Source organism: Pan troglodytes, chromosome 9 (assembly GCF_028858775.2).
Source record: "Pan troglodytes isolate AG18354 chromosome 9, NHGRI_mPanTro3-v2.0_pri, whole genome shotgun sequence".
Classification (NCBI taxonomy): Eukaryota; Metazoa; Chordata; class Mammalia; order Primates; family Hominidae; genus Pan; species Pan troglodytes.
In genome coordinates this window covers 24491728-24511422 of record NC_072407.2, presented here as the reverse complement: position 1 = coordinate 24511422, position 19695 = coordinate 24491728, and the positions used below count along the sequence as shown (strand labels likewise).

At 34.3% G+C, this 19695-nt stretch overlaps 1 protein-coding gene across 4 annotated transcripts in view; it reads right to left on the bottom strand.

Moving 5' to 3' along the window:
- PRMT3 (protein arginine methyltransferase 3) overlaps positions 1 to 19695 on the bottom strand; it is a 126053-nt gene that overhangs the window by 37046 nt on the left and 69312 nt on the right. For all 4 annotated transcript variants that reach the window (XM_003312958.6, XM_016920566.3, XM_063783917.1 and 1 more), the window contains 2 exons: positions 10297 to 10484; positions 7909 to 7995 (listed from right to left, as the gene is read on the bottom strand). In XM_003312958.6, coding sequence (XP_003313006.2) covers positions 7909 to 7995; positions 10297 to 10484 — 275 coding nt within the window. The remainder of the gene's footprint in view (positions 1 to 7908; positions 7996 to 10296; positions 10485 to 19695) is intronic.

Sequence of the window (19695 nt, the reverse complement as noted above, 5' to 3'; positions counted from 1 at the left end):
CAATTATCTCAATAGATGCAGAAAAGGCCTTCAGTAAAATTCAACATCCCTTCATGTTAAACACTCTAAAACTAGGTGGAACATATCTCAAAATCATAAAAGCTATTTATGACAAACCCACAGCCAATATCACACTGAATGGGCAACAGGTGGAAGCATTCCCCTTGAAAACAGGCACAAGACAAGGATGCCCTCTCTCACCACTCCTATTCAACATAGTATTGGAAGTCCTGGCCAGGGCAATCAGGCAAGAGAAAGAAATAAAGCATATTTAAATAGGAAGAGAGGAAGTCAAATTATCTTTGTTTGCAGATGACATGATCCTGTATCTAGAAAACTCCATCATCTCAGCCCAAAAGCTTCTTAAGCTGATAAGCAACTTCAGCAAAGTCTCAGGATACAAAATCAATGAGCAAAAAGTCACTAGCATTCTCATATACCAACAACAGGCAAGCTGACAGCCAAATCATGAATGAGCTCCCATTCACAACTGCTACAAAAAAAATACCTAGGAATACTGCTAACAAGGGAAGTGAAGGACCTCTTCAAGGAGAACTGCAAACCACTGCTCAAAGAAAACAGAAAGGACACAAACAAATTGAAAACCATTCCATGCTAAGGGATAGAAAGAATCAATATTGTGAAAATGGGCATATTTCCCAAAGTAATGTATAGATTCAATGCTATTCCCATTAAACTACCATTGGACATCCTTCACAGAATTAGAAACACTATTTTAAAATTCATGTGGAACCAAAAAAGAGCCTGAATAGTGAAGATGATCCTAAGCAAAAAGAACAAAGCTAGAGGCATCATGCTATCCAACTGCAAACTATAGCACATGGCTATAGTAACCAAAACAGCATGGTACTGGTACAAGGACAGACACATAGACCAATGGAACAGAATGGAGAGCTCAGAAATAAGACTTCACACCTTCAATCAACTGATCTTCAAAAAACCTGACAAAAACAAGCAAAGGGGAAAGGAATCTCTAATAAATGGTGTTGGGAGAACTGGCTAGCCATGTGCAGAAAATTAAAACTGGACCCCTTCCTTATACCATACCCAAAAATTAACTCAAAATGGATTAAAGACTTAAATGTAAAACCCAAAACTATAAAAACCCCAGAAGAAAATCTAGGTAATACTACTAAGGACATAGGCACGGGCAAAGATTTCATGACAAAAATGCCGAAAGCACTTGCAACAAAAGCAAAAATTGACAAGTGGGGTCTAATTAAACTAAAGAGCTTCTGCACAGCAAAAGAAACTATCATCAGAATGAACAGACAACCTACAGAATGGGAGATTTTTGCAATCTATCCATCTGACAAAGGTCTAATATTCAAAATCTACCAGGAACTAATGCAAATTTACAAGAAAAAAAACCACTAAAAAGTGGGCAAACAACAGGAACAAACACTTTTTCACATGTGGCCAAGAAACATATGGAAAAAAAGCTCAACATTACTGATCATTAGAGAAACGTAAATCAAAACCACAAGGAAATACCATCTTGTACCAGTCAGAATGGTGATTATTAAAAAGTAAAACAGATGCTGGTGAGGTTGTGGAGAAGGAGGAACGCTTTTACATGGTTGGTGGAAATGTAAATTAGTTTAACCATTGCGGAAGACAGTGGCAATTCCTCAAAGACCTAGAGGCAGAACTACCATTTGACCCAGCAATCCCATTACTGGGTACATATATCCAGTGTAATATAAATAATTCTATTATAAAGATACATGCACATGTATGTTCACTGCAGCACTATTCATGATGGCAAAGACATGGAATCAACCTAAATGCCCATTAATGGTAGACTGGATAAAGAAAATGTGGTACATATACATATACACCATGGAATACTATGCAGCCCTAAAAAGGAACGAGATCATGTCCTTTGCAGGGCCGTGGATGGAGTTGAGAGCTGTTATCCTGAGCAAACGAATGCAGGAACAGAAAATCAAACACCACATGTTCTCACTTATAAGTGGGAGCTGAATACTGCGAACACATGGATACCTGGGGAGGCAACAACACATACTGGGGCCTGTTAGAGGGAGGAGGTTGAGGGAAGAACAGCTAATGGACACTGGGCATAATACCTGGGTGAGGGGATGATCTGTACAGCAAACCGCTATGGCACACGTTTACCTATGGAACAAACCTGCACATCCTGCACATGAACCCCAGAACTGAAAAGGTGAAGAAAAAATTGTAATACCATATTTTTACTGTACCTTTTCTATGCTTAGATACATAAATACCATTGTGTTGTAATTGCCTATAGTTGTAAATACAGTAACATGCTGTACAGGTTTGTAACCTAGGAGCAATAGGCTACAGTATATAGCCTAGGTGTATAGTAGGCTATATAATCTAGGTTTTTGTAAGTATATTCTATAATATTTGCACAATGACAAGACTGCATAACAATACATTTCTTCGCATATATCCCCCTCATTAAGTGATACATGACTGTATTAAAAAAAGTCTGCTTCTTTTTTAATTCAGATGTTTAACAACTGTAGTAAAAGAAAAATTCCTAGGAAAAACATGTTAAGGAATGTTTGTGAAAACTGAAAATTGCTATACCAGTCATTCTGGTACATGCTAATAGAAAAAATGCTGAAATTAAGATATAAAAACTATTAAGAGATGATATAGCAAATAAAAACCTTTACAGGTCGAATATTCATAATCTGAAAACCTGAAATGCTCCAAAATCTAAAATTTTGGGTGATGACATGATGCTCAAAGGAAATGCTTTTGGATTTCAGATTTTTGCATTAGGAATGCATAAATGGAAATATTCCAAAATCCAAAAAATTTCTAAATCTGAAACACTTCTGGGCCCAAGCAAGCATTTTGTATAAGAGATACTCAACCTGTGTTATTTGTGTGAGCATGTAATCTGATAAATCCATCTTAACTATTTTCATTTTTAAGGTAAACAACTCATTTGTTCTATAATAAGCATTATTCAAAATCATTTAATGTATACTTAGAATTATGAACGAACATACCTTTCTATACCTTTAAGTAGCTTATAGACACACAGATGCAAATATAAATGCCACTTGGCATACAGAGTAAGAGAATATTACACAAATGACATTACAAATAAACGAGAACTCACAAGATAAAACATATGAGTTCTAAATTTTATAGTCTTACCGCTTTTGCTTTTGAACACCTATAAACTTTCCACAAAAATAATTGACTTTATTGTTCATTTTTGGCTGGGTTAAGCAGGCTGATATGATAGATGAAATGTCAGGAGCCAGCTAAACTTCATCTCTATTGTAAAAGCAATGACAATTTTATCTAAACTGTCAAAAATATCCTAGAATAAAGTAAGAAATGCTCAGAAAACTGCTATGTGGTACCAGCACTCATTGAAAAATTATCCTTCAGTCATTATAGATGATTCAAGATTCAAGACATTTACATATAAATATCACATGTTAAATTCCTAAAATATAAAGTCTGTTAATGTAAAACATTAAAATGCCATGAAGCTTCATTTGTGGAATATGGGGATGTGTGTATTTATTTGGTGGTGGAGAAGACTGCAGAAGATAATGTTTTTCATGAAAGGTTCTAATAATCTTCAAGAAGCTATCTAAAAGCATTATCAGTCTATAGCATACATGCTATTAAAATACAAAAGGGGTGTTCTTAGCATCTTGTAACTTTGTAAAATCCAATTTCCTCTAACTTTTAAATTAGGCCACAAATTTAGAATCTCATTAAGAAATAAATGGTTATGACCAGGCACAGAGTGGTTCACGCCTGTAATCCCAGCATTTTGAGAGGCTGAGGCAGGCAAATCATCTGAGGACATGAGTTCGAGACCAGCACAGCCAACACAGTGAAACCCTGTCTCTACTAAAAATACAAAAATTAGCCGGCTGTGGTGGCGCACATCTGCAGTCCCAGCTACTAGGGAGGCCGAGCCAAGAGGATCGCTTGAACCTGGAAGGTGGAGGTTGCAGTGGGCTGAGATCATGCCACTGCACTCCAGCCTAGGCAATATAGAGTGAGACCCTGTCTCAAAACAAACAAACAAACAAACAAACCAAAAACCACGTTATACATATATCATACATATATTTAAACTGGGCTAACTATAATAGAGAAATTCTCCACCTTAATTAGTAGCTAAGCATTCAAGTTTCAACACAAGAAGAAAAGCATTTAATATATCTGAAGGTTTGTACTTAGCAGTACAAATTCAGATACTTTCTTCTTCCCTCTATCTAAAAAAGCCCAATCTCTTCCTCTTATTCCCCAAAGTTACTTTATTTATTCCTTTACTAGGCTTTTTCAAAAACTTTCAATATCTCTGCTAATTCTTCTAACTATAAAGGGGAAACAAAGTTCCAATTAGGCACTCATCCTTTTTAATACTTTTGTTATGGATTATTCCCACAAAAACTGGGCGACTAATCCATTCAAAGAGGCCATGCTTGCATAAGTAGCTCCAGATGGATAGGTCCGTAGGAGGGTAAGGAGCTGATACCATCCCAAAGAGCAAGAGAATCGAAGTAAATATGGGTGGATAGTTAAGATTCACAAATAATGAACACCTAATAGAAGCATTAGGCCACAACATCTTACGTATGTCAAGCTCACGTTAGAGTTAGCATGCTGGGAAGGAGGTTTCCAAGAAATGTAGATGCTTAACCAAACAAGTATAAGCTTACTCTGAGAGGATAAAGAAAAACTTCAAAGATCTACTTCCTATCTGCTGCAAAGAGGATGAACTATGGTACTGATTTCATCACATGAATCCGTGAGGCCTGTCTCTAAGAAGAGTGAATTCTGATTATACATATTCTCTTTCCCTCTTCATTCCAACTGCTGGACTATTTGCCAAAAATAAACATTGTTAAATCTGTTTCAAATGCAACACGAAGCCTGCTTTCTTCTACCCCTGTAAGATCTTATTCATAGGTTTCTCTAAGTTCTTTTAATAGTTTCTACAATCCCATGAAGAAGGTTTTTTTGGGTCAGGAAAGAGTAAGGAGATTTTATTTCACAAGTAAAACATAGCAATTTTTTTCCTTCACCACTAAGATGGGAATAATATGAGTACTCATCTCAAATGGTTATTATGAGAACTAAATAATGCTTTTAAAGTGATTAGCACATTGTCTGACATTCAAGTGTTCAACGACTATTGATGTACGTTACCTTCCTCTGATAATATTAACTAAATTTGAAAGGATAATGTCAGAAGAGTTAACATTCAATGCTAACTACTAAAATATTTTATCTTCAGTACCTGGCATGCATCCAATAAATGGTTTGTAACAATACATTCTTCCTGAGGTGAGTTATGGAACGAGGTTATTCAGCAGTAACTAGACACCTATAACTCCACTCCAACCTCCTGCCACCTTCTTCGCAAACCTTAGGCTCACCTAATTTCCAAACAAACTTTTTCATAAACACCATTCAGGCAAGTTGAGACTAAAAATGCAAATCTAAATAAAAGGTACTTTATAGATATAAGGTAACAGTTTACTTATAATTCATTTTTCTTATGGAACTTTGTACAGGGACAAATGCAGCAAGTAACTATTTGATACTTAGATTCTTCAATATTAAAAGTTCAATTACAATCTTTGAATTAAATAGACTTTACCAGTTTTTTTCTTGTTTTGTTTTACTCTTTTAAGTATACAGAATAAAACTAAGATGTTTCTTTTTACTCTTTTAAGTATACAGAATAAAACTAAGATGACTGAAGGATACAGTTTCATTTAATACAAACCTTCTTGTACTCTATCCTAAATACTAGGAAATAGAAAACAATTCCATATATGTGTTATGAAACTCCAGATCTGTAGTATAAAACTGTAGCTAAAACTGCTTTCCAAAACTTACTGACAGCTAGGGCCCCACATGACCTAGATTCACCAAGCAGATATGCTGAATGAAGATTTGGAAGGAGAACATGGCCTACATGGGTTGGGAGGACAGAGGACCAGGAACCAGGATGGCAGTAAAGGGTTTTGTTCATCTGGGGTTGTCAGTGGTGGCTAACACGGAGTGGGCTAGGGGAATTAAGGTAAGTAGAACCTACAGTGCTAGGGTATTTAAAACAGGCAGCTCTGTAGCAGGCCAGTTCAAAGGTGTGGTTCTAGAAGTTTCTAGAAGTTGAAAATACAGTCTGTTCCTTTAGGTCTCCCAATGTGTCTGGAAACTATTGTATTCCCTCTAACAAATCTCTCAGTTTAAACCAACCGATTTAAATTCTGTTGTCTAAAACTAAGAACCCTGACCAATAAACTAGAAAAAAAGAACATTTCAATGAAAGTCAATAAACTTTTCTAACTAGAGTTCACAAATATGCACAAGCTTTTGACATCTTCACTACAGTTTTACATCTGCTCTATTTTGATTCATGTGATAGTCACTGAAAATATATGTGAAATATATATTTAATACTGGTGACATGACAATTTATTCTAGGAATTCCTTTATAGATGATTGATCAATTTTCATTAATCAAGATGGTCTTTTTTCAACTCTCATGTATTAATAATATCAAAACAAAGAGGAAATTCTAGGAGTTAGCCTTTAGCCTAATTTCAAATGACAAAAATAATTTCAATTACTAAAAAGCAGAATTAGAAAATACATGGAAAATGAATCAAATTTTGCTTTTTGTTTATTAAATAAATGATGAGTGCTCCAAAGTCACAAATCTTTATTTGTGATATTTAAACTTTAATCTGGATATTTAAATTAAACTTAAATCTGGATATTTAAACTTTAAAAAATTATAAAACCAACTTCAACTAAAAGAAGATTCCCTCAAAACATCAAAGTACATTGTTAAACTTATTTGGATATAAAATAATCACTGAATCAAAATGAACTGAAACAATTGTAAAGAAGACATGAAGTCTTGTGTATAATATATCAATCTGAACCAAATATTTAAAAGAATCAGGCAGAAGACTCAATGTTAACATGACTTATAATCTATTTTACAGATTCTGACAATACAATTTTCCATAAAAATGTTAACTTCTGAGGACATAGTTTTAAAAACCATATATTTTTAAAATAATATAAATATGTTAATACCACCTATATAAACTCATACTATAAGGAGCAGATTTTATGAACAATTTGAGTCTCCTGACAGCAGTAAATGTTATCTTAGAAAAAAAAATTTATAAATTATTTGAGATGAAAAATTTTTTAGATTTTAATAATCTAACGTTTCTGGCTATATTGTAGGTATTTTCACATATATCTCATGAATCCATGTAATGAGTCATCGAAACAGAATTATCCCCATTTTTCTTAAAGCAATTGAATAGTCCGAAGTACAGATTACTTAGGTAACTTAACAACGAAATAAGTGGTAGAACTACATAGGAACCCAGATCTGCCTAACTTTTCCAAAGGATTTTTTCTATTAGACTATTAAATTATTATTAGATTTTTGAAAGGTAACTCAATAGCAGTTCAGTAATTTTTTCATACATAAATATAAAACATAAAATATTCTACCAAATAAACATATCTTCCATCTAAATTAAATGTAAAGAGTTAAAGGGAGGAATAGGGTATGAACTTTGGTCTTTGAAGATAAAGTTGAGTGCTCTTGACTAATCACGTGATAGGAAATAATGAAGACTCTATAAAGAAAAATCATTATGTAAACAGGGTTTCCTAATACTTTTTCTACTGAATTAAACTTTTTTGAAGTTTACTGACCTATTAACCGGATCTGTTCAATAGCCTAGCAAAGGCAATGGTAGACTGTCAGAGGCAATAGTCATTTTCATTTGTCACAAGCCTGGTAATTAAACTCATTAGCCTGCCAATCAACTGCACTGCTAGTGAAATTTGTAAAAGCAGAATGAAATAGCTTACCGTGCACATGGATGTCCTTGTGATTTTCAGGGTAAAATCTGATGAAAATTCCAAATCTGAGATAGACGTCGTATGGCAATCTATATGCTACCCATTAAAAAGAAGTGAAGAAAGAGCTTAGTAAAAATAGTCCAAAAAAAAAACACAAAAAATAAAACAAAAACAACCCAGACAAACATTACTTCTTTTATGCACAAATGATTATTGGAAACCAAAGTTTTGCAAACTTTACTCACATGCTAATTTTTGGAATTATTTATAAGTTTAAGGAGTACTAGTACTATCATCTTGTTAATTTTTTCTTAAATTCATTTAACTTAGGCTCCTTGTAAACAATAGTATTTATCAAATCATAGTGCTAATGTGCTAAAGTTTTCCTGACACACTAAAATAAATACTTTCAAATAAAAAATGTTTTCCTGTGCTTCACCTAACATCATTTTGCCTATTGTGTATGGTACACCCACCACAACTGCTATAAATTATGTGTGATAACAGTCAATACATTTATAGGAACTGCCAACTTGAAAACACATGCTAATGAAAAGAAAGTTGTTTTAAAATTCATGTCTATAATTGAAGATAGGTTTTGTTAGATATGAGGAGAAACCACACAATTCAAACAGAACAGCAAAACTATGGAGATTCGATCCAGAGAAAAAATAGCGAAATATCTTTATTTTCCCATTCTGCCCTTTTTCAAATCCTTCTCCATTATACTTTGGAGAAGGGATGGAATCACCTTTCAACTACAGCAGTCTAACCAGAAGTGTGCTGTAAAGACCGTCATCAGCTGAGTAGATCCAGCCAGGAGTAGATCATAACCCAGTGAATGCAATTAATGTAACCACACATCTGAGACACTATTGAAAACAATTTGAGAAAACATTTTAACAGTACAATGTGTTTGTGGGAGGACTGGAGAATACAGAACAAACTATTTACTTAAATAAATGTTAAAAAAAAAAAAGAGTACATACACTTTTTAACACCTTATTTTCAGGTCTAAATTTTTCTGTCTCAACTATTTATTCATAGCAGTTTTTGCATTAAGCAGAGATCACTAGAGAGAGAAATCAGCAACCTCCACCAACTCTCCTCTTTCTACTCAACTTTAAGGCTTAGTTGGTTATAACTGTACACTCCTATCCTGAGCCAAAGAGCCCAAATAAACTCTTTATTCTCAGTGTACCAGAGCACTGAACAGTCTTATAACCATCAAGCAGACTGTTTTTCTTAAAAGCTGAACGCACTTTTAATCAGCCTGCTCTTGTTAAGAAACTTCACGTTTATTACTCTATACTAACTTTTAATGCTTTATCCATTTAAGAAAATTAAATATGTACTAAATATCTGCTTTGTACAGAGAAGAAATATTGATGCTATATGAAAGTAATAGCATGATTAAAAAGAGAAGACAGCACTTCGGGAGGCCGAGGCAGGCGGATCATGAGGTCAGGAGATCAAGACCATCCTGGTCAACATGGTGAAACCCCGTCTCTACTAAAATACAAAAATTTAGCCAGGCATGGTGGTGCATGCCTGTAGTCCCAGCTACTCGGGAGGCTGAGGCAGGGGAATCGCTTGAACCCGGGAGGCGGAGATTGCAGTGAGCCGAGATTGCGCCACTGCACTCCAGCCTGGGTGACAGAGTGAGACTCTTTTTTTTTTTTTTTCTCTTGAGACAAAGACAATATCCTGAACCTAACACTGAACATACTGCTCTAGATTTGATTATCTAGTTGAAACAGACAAATTAAGGACTTAAGAAAAGCAGTATTATTTTTTGCTGCAAAGTTATTAGTGAACCCATGTAAATTCAACATAGAAAAATTCATAAAACCAGAGATTAACATGGCAAAAAATAAGATGACAAAACACAAAAGGAATTAACTGAGAAATCTGAACATAGTAGGGCTTTCGTTTCATGGGCAAATTCACTATATGTAATTACTTAATCTGAAAACGCTGGAAGAAATCTGAATGAGAGAAGTTAAACTGTGTGGAATATATGACACGAATGAATAATCTGGCTGTAAATGAGAAGCTAAAATAAGGCTGGGGAGGATGATGAAGCAGAACTGATAATACAGCAGGACTTTTTACCTTGATTAAGCCAAAGTAAATATAAATTATTCAACCGGTTCAGAGTCAGATTTGAAGGACTATAAAACTGAGTGTAAGGAGTTTTAATATACAGAGAAGTGATTCTAAAGAGATGATATAGTCAACTGGTAAATATTATGACCTCAATTTGTTTTAGACTGATTACAATGGGAAAAGTACTGTTTTGAAAGCCCACATATAAAATCAATATATTATTTTCAAATGCTGAACTAAGAAAAATAGCAATACCATTATAAAAAATAAAGTTGGTAAAGCACCTACCTTAATACCACAAGGTTCTGAAATAAGAGTCTTCGGATCTAAAACTTCCACAACAGCTTCTGGAATAACTGCTTTCTTCATGCAGGACATCTTGAAGCCATAGACATCATCCCAAAAAGCAATTCTATCAGCATGTTTATTCACATCACTCACTGCTACCAGGCTGATAGTGCAAATGTCAGGGTAGACTGTAACAAACAAAATGCCCAACAATTAAGCATTATCTCCCTTTCTTATGGAATATAATTTTTTTAAAGCCTAAATATAAATATCAAATCCATCAGTAAGGATTACTAGCAATGGGAGATTAATGAAGGTATAGATCAGGAAAAACAACCATGCTTCATCTTGTAGCCTCTTTTAAAAACAGATACGCATTATCATGATGATAAAATTAAAACAGGGATTCCAATGATAGGGTTTGAATTAAAATAGGGTTATATAATTAAACAATCCTGAAATAAACATATTTATTGATATTAAAACTTAAAGTATGCTAACTTAAAAGGTACTAGATCTTTACTTATTCCTATATTCCTCTAAAAACATGCAGAAAAGGACAAATCATTTAAAAAGATATGTAGCATGTAAGAAAATCATGTAATAAGGTTTTACAGTTATACAGAAGACCACTTCATATTACTCTCATTTAACAGGAAAATATTTATAAGCATAAAGTATGTGCCAGACATACGTGCCAGTCTAATTTACAGACTATGGACACATATCACTATCCTCAATAAACTTATATTTAGACTATTTTGAAAAAGAAATGCATAGTTATTTGTGAGGTAATAAATACTAAGAACAGGAGCATACAAGGTACTAAGGGAGCTCATGGCAAAACCAGCTAATTCAGACTTGGCTGGAGCAGGGGAGAAGGGATAATATATAAGATAAGAACTGAAGCCCAGTAAGTTGGGAGTGGGGAGGGAAAGCGTATTCTAGGCAAAGTGAGCAGCAGTGTGCATAAAGGGTCACAATAGATGGGATGGCCCATATACAATCCAATTGAGACAGAAATAAGACACAAGGCTAGAAAGGTAAGTAGAGACCAAAGACTACATGCTGAGTAAACCAAATTAGTAAACTGGACTTAATTCTAAGAATAATGATAATCCAGTAAAAAATTTTACATAGGGTAGCAACATGACTAGATTTTGATTTTAGACAAACCACCTGGAATGCAATGTGGAGAATAATGGGAGGGTCTAAGATGAAAACAGAGACAAATTAAGAGATGGTTAAAATAAACCAGGTGATCTGAACTAGGATATTGCTGTGGGAATGGAAAGGATGAGATGTATTCAAGGGATATTTATGAAGTAGAACTCAGAGGACTTTGAGGCTGAGTGGCTGTGGGGCAAAAGGTAAAGGATGACAGTATTTAGCTTTAGTAACAGCACAGATTGTGGTACTAACCATTATAATAGGACATAAATATGGGCAGATTCAAAAGGAACAGGAGCATTTAGTGCTTAAGAGATAAACAAATAAAAATGTCTGAAATGTAGCTGAATACAAAGGTCTGAAATTCAAAAAAGGATATCTAAGTTGAAGACATAAATTTGGAGACCATAGGCATATAAATGAAAGATAAGTAAAGGGAGTTCACGAGACCTAGGGAGAATAGATAATGAATACTAGAATTAAAGGGACTTGACCGAGAAGCTGGGGCCACAAAAGTAAGAGAACCAAGAAGGTAAGTGTTACATGAGTTAAGGAAAGTGTGATTGAAGGAGAAACTCTCCACTAATAACAAGTAAAGAAATAACAAAATTAACTTTGTCTTTCCAATATCTCAAATATCAACTTTTAGGGTACTCATGAATTAAAAATATAAATCACATGTTCCCATATCAGCAAACTGAAACAAGTATAAATGTACCAAAGAAATGCAGCAAAAACAAAAACAAACAAACAAAAACCGTGAGTTAATTAACTAGCTTTCAGGTGTAAACAGTAGAAAAATTACTCTCTCCTTCCTCCAAACGTTTATTTCCACAGCCTTAGCAATTTTATTATTCAATGACAGCAGCACTAAATTATTCTCCAAATAAAGCCCACGATAAGATTTACTGGCACCAACGCAATTGCTTCCAAACCTAACTTGTGAGATACTCAGAAAAAACTACGTAGTACTAAGTCACTGATAAGAAGTTTCTCAAGTCTTCCCTGATAGGCATGTGAGGGACGTATGCCAGCTGCACCAGACCACGGTCCATTGCCATGCAAACTCTGCCCTTCCTCCACAAACAGGTAAAGCCTCTGGATTGTGTTTAAATTCTTGATTGATACAAATTCTTCAAAGTAACTGATTTGTTATTGAAAATGTTAACTCAGTAAGAGGATCAGCTATAAGGAAGTGTATTTAGTTTGTTGAACCAGATCCTTAGGATGAGAAACACTGAATAAAAAAATAAGAATTCAGAAGCAGCTTTAGGTATGTGGCTAACTTTCTGATACATCCTTTGTTGGACTGAATAATTATAGAAGCTTTCCCACATTATGCCCTGTCGTTTCATCATTAAAGAGGAACATAATAAGGGTACAGTCAGGTGATAAGCAAACATTTTTTGTGAAATTACCAGTTTAGGTTTTGTGGACAAAACTGACTTTTGTTGAAACTACTGCTTTCTGCTATTGGTGTCAAAGCAGCATGGACAATATATAAACAAATGAGCATGGCTGTGTTCCAATAAAACTTTATCTACAAAACAGGCAGCAGGCTAGATACAGATACCCTTGATATAAATGAGCAGAAATGGAGGGGGGTTATTATCAGGGCCACCATATGGTCCTACTTCAGGGAGTGCCATTCACACTATATAGTTAATGGGAACTGAATATCCTCTGGAGTTGTGCAGTACACAGACATTCAAGATACTTAACATAGTTGATACAGTTCTGCTATTTTAGAATATCTTTTAAAATCTTGCTGAAGTTTTAAAATGCCATCAGTCTCTCTATCAGGGTCAGCAGACTATGGCCCATAGTCAAATCCAGCCTGCTGCCAGTTTTTGTATTAATATATAAAGTTTAGCTGTAACACTACCACATTCATTTGTTTACATGTTGTCTATGGCCACACTGCACTACAGTGGCAGAGTTGAATAGTTGGGACAGAGGCTATATGGCCTATAAAACTGAAAAAAATTTACTATATGGCCTTTTACTGAAAAAAGTTACTTATCTCTGGCTCTATATTAAGTAATATATTAGTGACACCATAAAACTAAAGGTAACTTTTTTATAAGAAAAAATTGTAACTTACTAAAAGTAATAAAACAATTTTGAAATTGTTGGTAATTAGAAGAGAAACTAAAGAAGAACATGATTTTATTTTTGGGTGTTGTGTATTTTTCAAATTATTTGTCTTTCACAAAAATACAGAAAAGCACAGTTTTTATACTGCTAGAATTTGCAAATAAAATTATTTTTAATCTTTCGGTTAGTAAGATCTATGAATATGCATAAGGATATGTAATCAGTGTTATAGGTCAATTTGGTTCTATAACCACCTCCTCACAGCTGGCTAAAATCTTGGACCACCGGCCAGAATCCTGACCCTTTACCTTTGCATTCTGACACATTTGTCATTTGATTTTTGTCAGATAGAAGCTATAATTGAATAATTATTTCTTGTTGTAGGTGAAATTAACAAAGCGCTGATTGGACAAAAGCATGCTCTTAACAGACCATTTATAAATTCATGGCTTTGACATCTGTGTCCTTCTCGATTCACTGCCCAGAATTCATTTGTCACTAGAACGGCTCACATGGTGAATAGATAAAGATGGGAAATCCTTTATCCCTTAGAAATGCCTCATAAACTTTTGGACACTAAAGGATAAGATAGAGATGAATAAAGAAACAATTTCTAGTAAACACTAGGAATTTTGTATCACTGTTTGTATAAATAACCACAGAGTAAAAAGATTTAAAACAAAGGAGATAGTAAATAAGTCAAAATAAACCACTTTTTTCATAATATATATGAACAATATGAAGATTTTAGTGAAATAACAATGGTAGCAAAAATGCTTGATATGCATAAAAGAAAATGTACTAGAAAGTCACCAAATGGGAATTAAATGAGCTTTAAAAATTAGTTTCTAGTTTATATAATAAAGGTATCTTTAAAAAGTAATATTTATTTGGAAATTGGACTCATTTCCCCATCATTCATTTATAAATAATGACAAGACCCACTAACGTTTAGCTAAGGCTAACATATAGCTGTAATATGCTTTGAAAAATTATATGCTGAAAAATAAAAAATGACACTACTGCTCTACTACTGAACAAACTCAAACTAATAAATGTGAAAAGTGCAGATCTGAAGAAGAGGAAGTAGACAGTTATGAAAATACTAAAGGAATCCTTTAAGCACTATGAACCAATGCCAGTGGCTGATTATATTGAGATAATCTATGTAAAAGTGTAGAAAATGTGAAGTGCTGTATAAAAGGTAAGTGTTAATACCACAATGCTTAAATTCATTTCATAACTTTTATAAAGTATAAACCTACTGCTAATCTCATGTTCACCAGTTGTAACTCAGACTGGGAATTAACATTTATTGAGCAACTACTTTGTGCCAAGCACCTCATTTAGACTTTTGAATAATTTTACAAAGTTGGATTATAATCTTCATTTTATAAATTAAACTTAAATTCAGAGAGTAACTTGGGCAGAAAGTAACTTGCCCAAATACCTGGTCTTCTTCAGCTAACCAGATAACTAGTCAGCTGACACAGGAGAGATTCAACTTAAGGTCTAATTGTGAAATCCATATGCTTTCCATTATGCATGATGCCACATTTTAATGCTTTTCAAATGGAAGAAACGGAAAGAGGAAGCCCAGGTTCCTAAGGTAAACGGTACTTGTTGGAAGAGAAGGTAGGAGAAAGGGGGTTGAAAAGAGTGGAGATAAATAAAATTTCAGGACAAAGTAAGGAAAATGGTAACATTTAAGCTTATTTTGCTCTGAGCAAAGGAATGAGATGACAAGGCAAAAACAAAACAAAAACACTAAAAAGGAAAGCAAGCAAGCAAGGTCAAGAGATCAAGACCAGCCTGGCCACCATGCTGAAACCCCATTTCTACTAAAAATACAAAGAATTAGCTGGACGTGGTGGCAGGGCGCCTCTAATTCCAGCTAGTCGAGAGGCTGAGGCAGGAGAATTGCTTGCACCCAGAAGGCAAAGGTTGCAGTGAGCCAAGATCGTGAGCCAAGATCGTGCCACTGCACTCCAGCCTGGGTGACAGGGACAGACTCCATTAAAAAATAAATAAATAAAAAAGACAACTTAAAAATGAAAAGATACATTATGGTCATGAACTGTAAAACTCAATATTAAAATGCTGATCATTCCAATTCCAAATTTATCCAATTCCAAATTGATAAATTCATTCAGTCGAATCCCTTCATAATTCTAGCAGTCTTTTTTTTAAAGCAGAAATAGCCAGATTCTAACATTTATTTTAAACTCCCCCCTGCCACATGACCAAACTATCAAAGCAGTTTTTAAAAAGATCAAAATGGGGAGATTTTCCTTACCTGACCAAGACTCAGTATAAAGTTACAGTAATTAAGACAGTATGTTACTGGTGAAAGGACAGCCTTAAAGATCAAATGAAAAGAACACAAAAATAGACTCACATGAATATGGCCAATTAATTTTCAAGATATGCCAAGCAATTCATGGGAAAGAATAGCATTTCAATTAAGGGTGCTAGAAAATATTAATATCTAACCTTACCTCACACTATACACAAAAATTAATTTGAAATAAATCATAGACATAAATGTAAAAACTGAAACTCCAAGAAACACAGGAAAATTCTGTGTGACCTTGAGTAAAGCAAAGATTTCTTAAGACATTTTTCTTAATACGACAGAGACTGAGCACATGTTTAAGAGTCATCTGTATTTCCTTCTTTGTAAGCCACCGTTCAATTATTTGTCCAATTTTCTATTGGGTTTGTGGTCTATTTATTTATATAATCTACCTATATGTGGGAGAGATTAGCTTTTTGTTGTGACAGAAATTGAAAAATTATTTTCAGTATGTAGTTTCTCTTGTGACTTTGCTTATAGCATATTCTGCCATTTAGAAATTTATATAGATGCAATTAGATTTATCAATGTTTCTTTCAGGGTTTCTGAATTAAAGTTCTTATTTAGAAAGACTCCCTTCCCCCAAGTTTATAAACCTATGTTTCCTTTTAGTATTTTTAGCATTTGACTTATCTTGCATTTAATCTTTGATTATTTGAAATTCACAGTGTACAATTTATTGTGTGGATTAAACTTTACTTTTTTTTTTTTACACAATTGTCTCAATAGAATTTGCTACAGTATATCATTTCTTCAATTATATGAGATGCCATGTATAGTCAGGCCTATACCACTCTCTTCAACGCATCTCTCCATTCAAGAACCAATAATATATTGTTTTAATTATTAAGGCTTTATAATGTGTTTTAATATTTGGTAGCAGTATTCTCTCTGCTACCCCCCATCCTGCACCCTTCTATTTTTCAGAAAAATTAGGAATCAAATTATCTCATAATTCATTTGACCCGAAGAAGGTGGGAATTGCTACTTCAGCTGTTTTTAAAAGTCTCTTTTCTGCAGTATAATTTATATGCAGCAAAACTCACTCTTTTTGGTATATATTTGCATGTGCTTTGATAAAGTCACACAGTTATGCAATCACCACCATAGTCAAGAGACATAGGATCTACCACCACCAACCTCATCACTCAATTTAATGTTAGCTTTGTAGTGCTAAATGTACTTAATAATTCTACTACTTGATCCGTCAGCTTTAAATAATATTCTTTAAGTTTCTATTATTAAAGATAAAGCAATTAAAATGTGAACACTTCTCCCTGCTGTCTGCATTCCCTTTCCAATTTTTGTGAGATGGAGTATTTGACACTGTTAGCACATAAAACATTTATATTCTATGTTGTCATCCTAAAATATACATTTATTTTAGTCTTAATCGTAGTTGTAAAAACACCCATTGGTCATAACCAGTATTTTCCTATTTTTCCTCCTCATCTCTTGTTGGCTGCATGTAAAACATTACAATTCCTGATACACAATTAGTGCTTAGTAAGTATTAGCTAGAAATAGTAGAAATCGTTGCTAGTAAACCTGCTTTCATGAACTTTACAAAATTAGTTTTCTTAGAAGTAAGGGTAGTAAATATATAACTCTAAAACACAGTGGAATTGCTTGATTGATAATGGGGTAGATGAACATCCAAGTTATTGCCTGTGCTTTATAAAGCCTTTACTGCTCACCATAATATGTATGGTGAGACATAAATTGAACTTAAACTCATGTAAAAATAAATTGTGGTCCCATCACGTTTGTATGGGCCTTCAATATTTTCCCTCTCTCATACTGCATTCATTCTTTCTATCATCTTTTTACTACTAATTACTTGGTAAATCTTTCCTTCAGAAAAACAGAAAGGAAAACTTTGCTTTGTGATAAAACAATGAGCATCTAAATGACTGGTGATATGCATCAAGACATACTCAAAAACACAAGTAGACTAAACTATTTTGTGTTACTCTTTTCTGAATTTTCTTTCTTTCTCTTGATTCTGTTAACAAATAACATTCAACAGCACTGCTTAAGGAGTTAAATGCTGACCTCTCTTAAATATACCTCTGTATTATCTTAATACTAATATTAGCTATATAAAAGTATAGAAAGAGCTACATATATAAGCCTCCACTTTATGCCTCTGATGATAAGAAATAGCTCTGCTATTGTTCACATTGCTGTAAGTTCTTAATGAATTTCAGTGAGAATTCAATTTAAATGTATTAAGTTGCTGTCAGTTCCTCAATAAGATCAAGTCAGGCAGGTCTGAAACAGTTACTTGGATCTTCCCTAGAACGTCAAGGCAATAATCACATTTAAAAAATACATTTTAGTAGGAAAACAAGGCTTAGTAAAAAGAACATGAATACTGGAGGCTGGCAGATGTGAGTTTAAAAAACAATCATGGTTTAGCCATTTAATATGTGTCATCCAGGACAATTTTAGGAGACTGTAAAATCTCAAAGGGCTCTTGTGAGGATTATGTCTAGTAACATAAATGAAGGCAGAGTATATTGTTTGGCAGCCAGTAGATGGTCAACAAATGATGTATAATGTTGTTTTTAAGTCATTAAATGTTACAGTTTATGTATCCCTAATCTGAAAATCTGAAATGCTCCATGTTCTAAAACTTTTTAAGCACTGACATGAACCCACAGGAAATGCTCACTGCAACATTTCAGATGTCCGATTTTCAGATAAGCATGCTCAACCAGTAAGTATAATGCAAAGATTGTACTCCGAAACCCCCCAAAACACAAAATCTGAAACACTGCAGGTCCCAACCATTTTAGATAGGGATATTCAACCTGGAGTAGTCATTAAAAAAACAAAGCCACTGCAATCACAGAAAGTTGCAGCCAATTGTTGCAGGGTAAAATATATCTAAAAATTCTAGCCAGGTTCATGACAGAGATTGGGAACATATCTTGAAATGGTCGCAGAAAATAAAGTGATAAAATGGGCACATTTTGAAAAAGAAAGGCAATCCATTTAAATGCTATTATAAAAAGAACTCTCTTGTTCTGGAGAATTTTCTCTGTATTTATGTTTTGGCCTTACTGATTTTTTTTTTTTTTTTTGAGATGGAGTCTCGCTCTGTCACCCAGGCTGGAGTGCAGTGGCAGGATCTCCTCTCACTGCAACCTCCGCCTCCCGGGTTCAAGCAATTCTCCTGTCGGGACTACAGGCACCTGCCACCAAGCCCAGCTAATTTTTGGAATTTTTTTTTTTTGTTTAGTAAAGATGGGGTTTCACTATATTGGTCAGGCTGGTCTTGAACTCCTGACCTCAGGTGATCTGCCCGCCTTGGCCTCTCAGAGTGCTGGGATTACAGGCGTGAGCCACTGCACCTGGCCGGCCTGATTTTTAACTGTACCAAAACTGCCAAAGTAATTTCATAGAACATGGATGGTAGGAGGCATAACTATGGTCAAGTCCTTTGCATCACTAGTTTGAAACGCCTGCCCGTTTCATGTGACAGTTTTACCAACTGTATTCTGACCATGGAAACCATTTACTGATTCTGAAGCTTTGAGAAAGGTTAAGATGCAGGGAGGTAAGTGAAGGAGGAACATGCCATTCAATTCAGTTTTAATGATTCTTTAAATGATTCAATTCAATAAACATGGATGATGCTCCATCTACATCCTAGAAGCTGTGGAGCTCATTTAAGAGTTAAAGCTAAACAAACACAATCCCTGTCCTGAAAGACAATTATTTTGTATGTATATAATTGCTCACAGCAGACGGTCTGTAAAAACAGAATC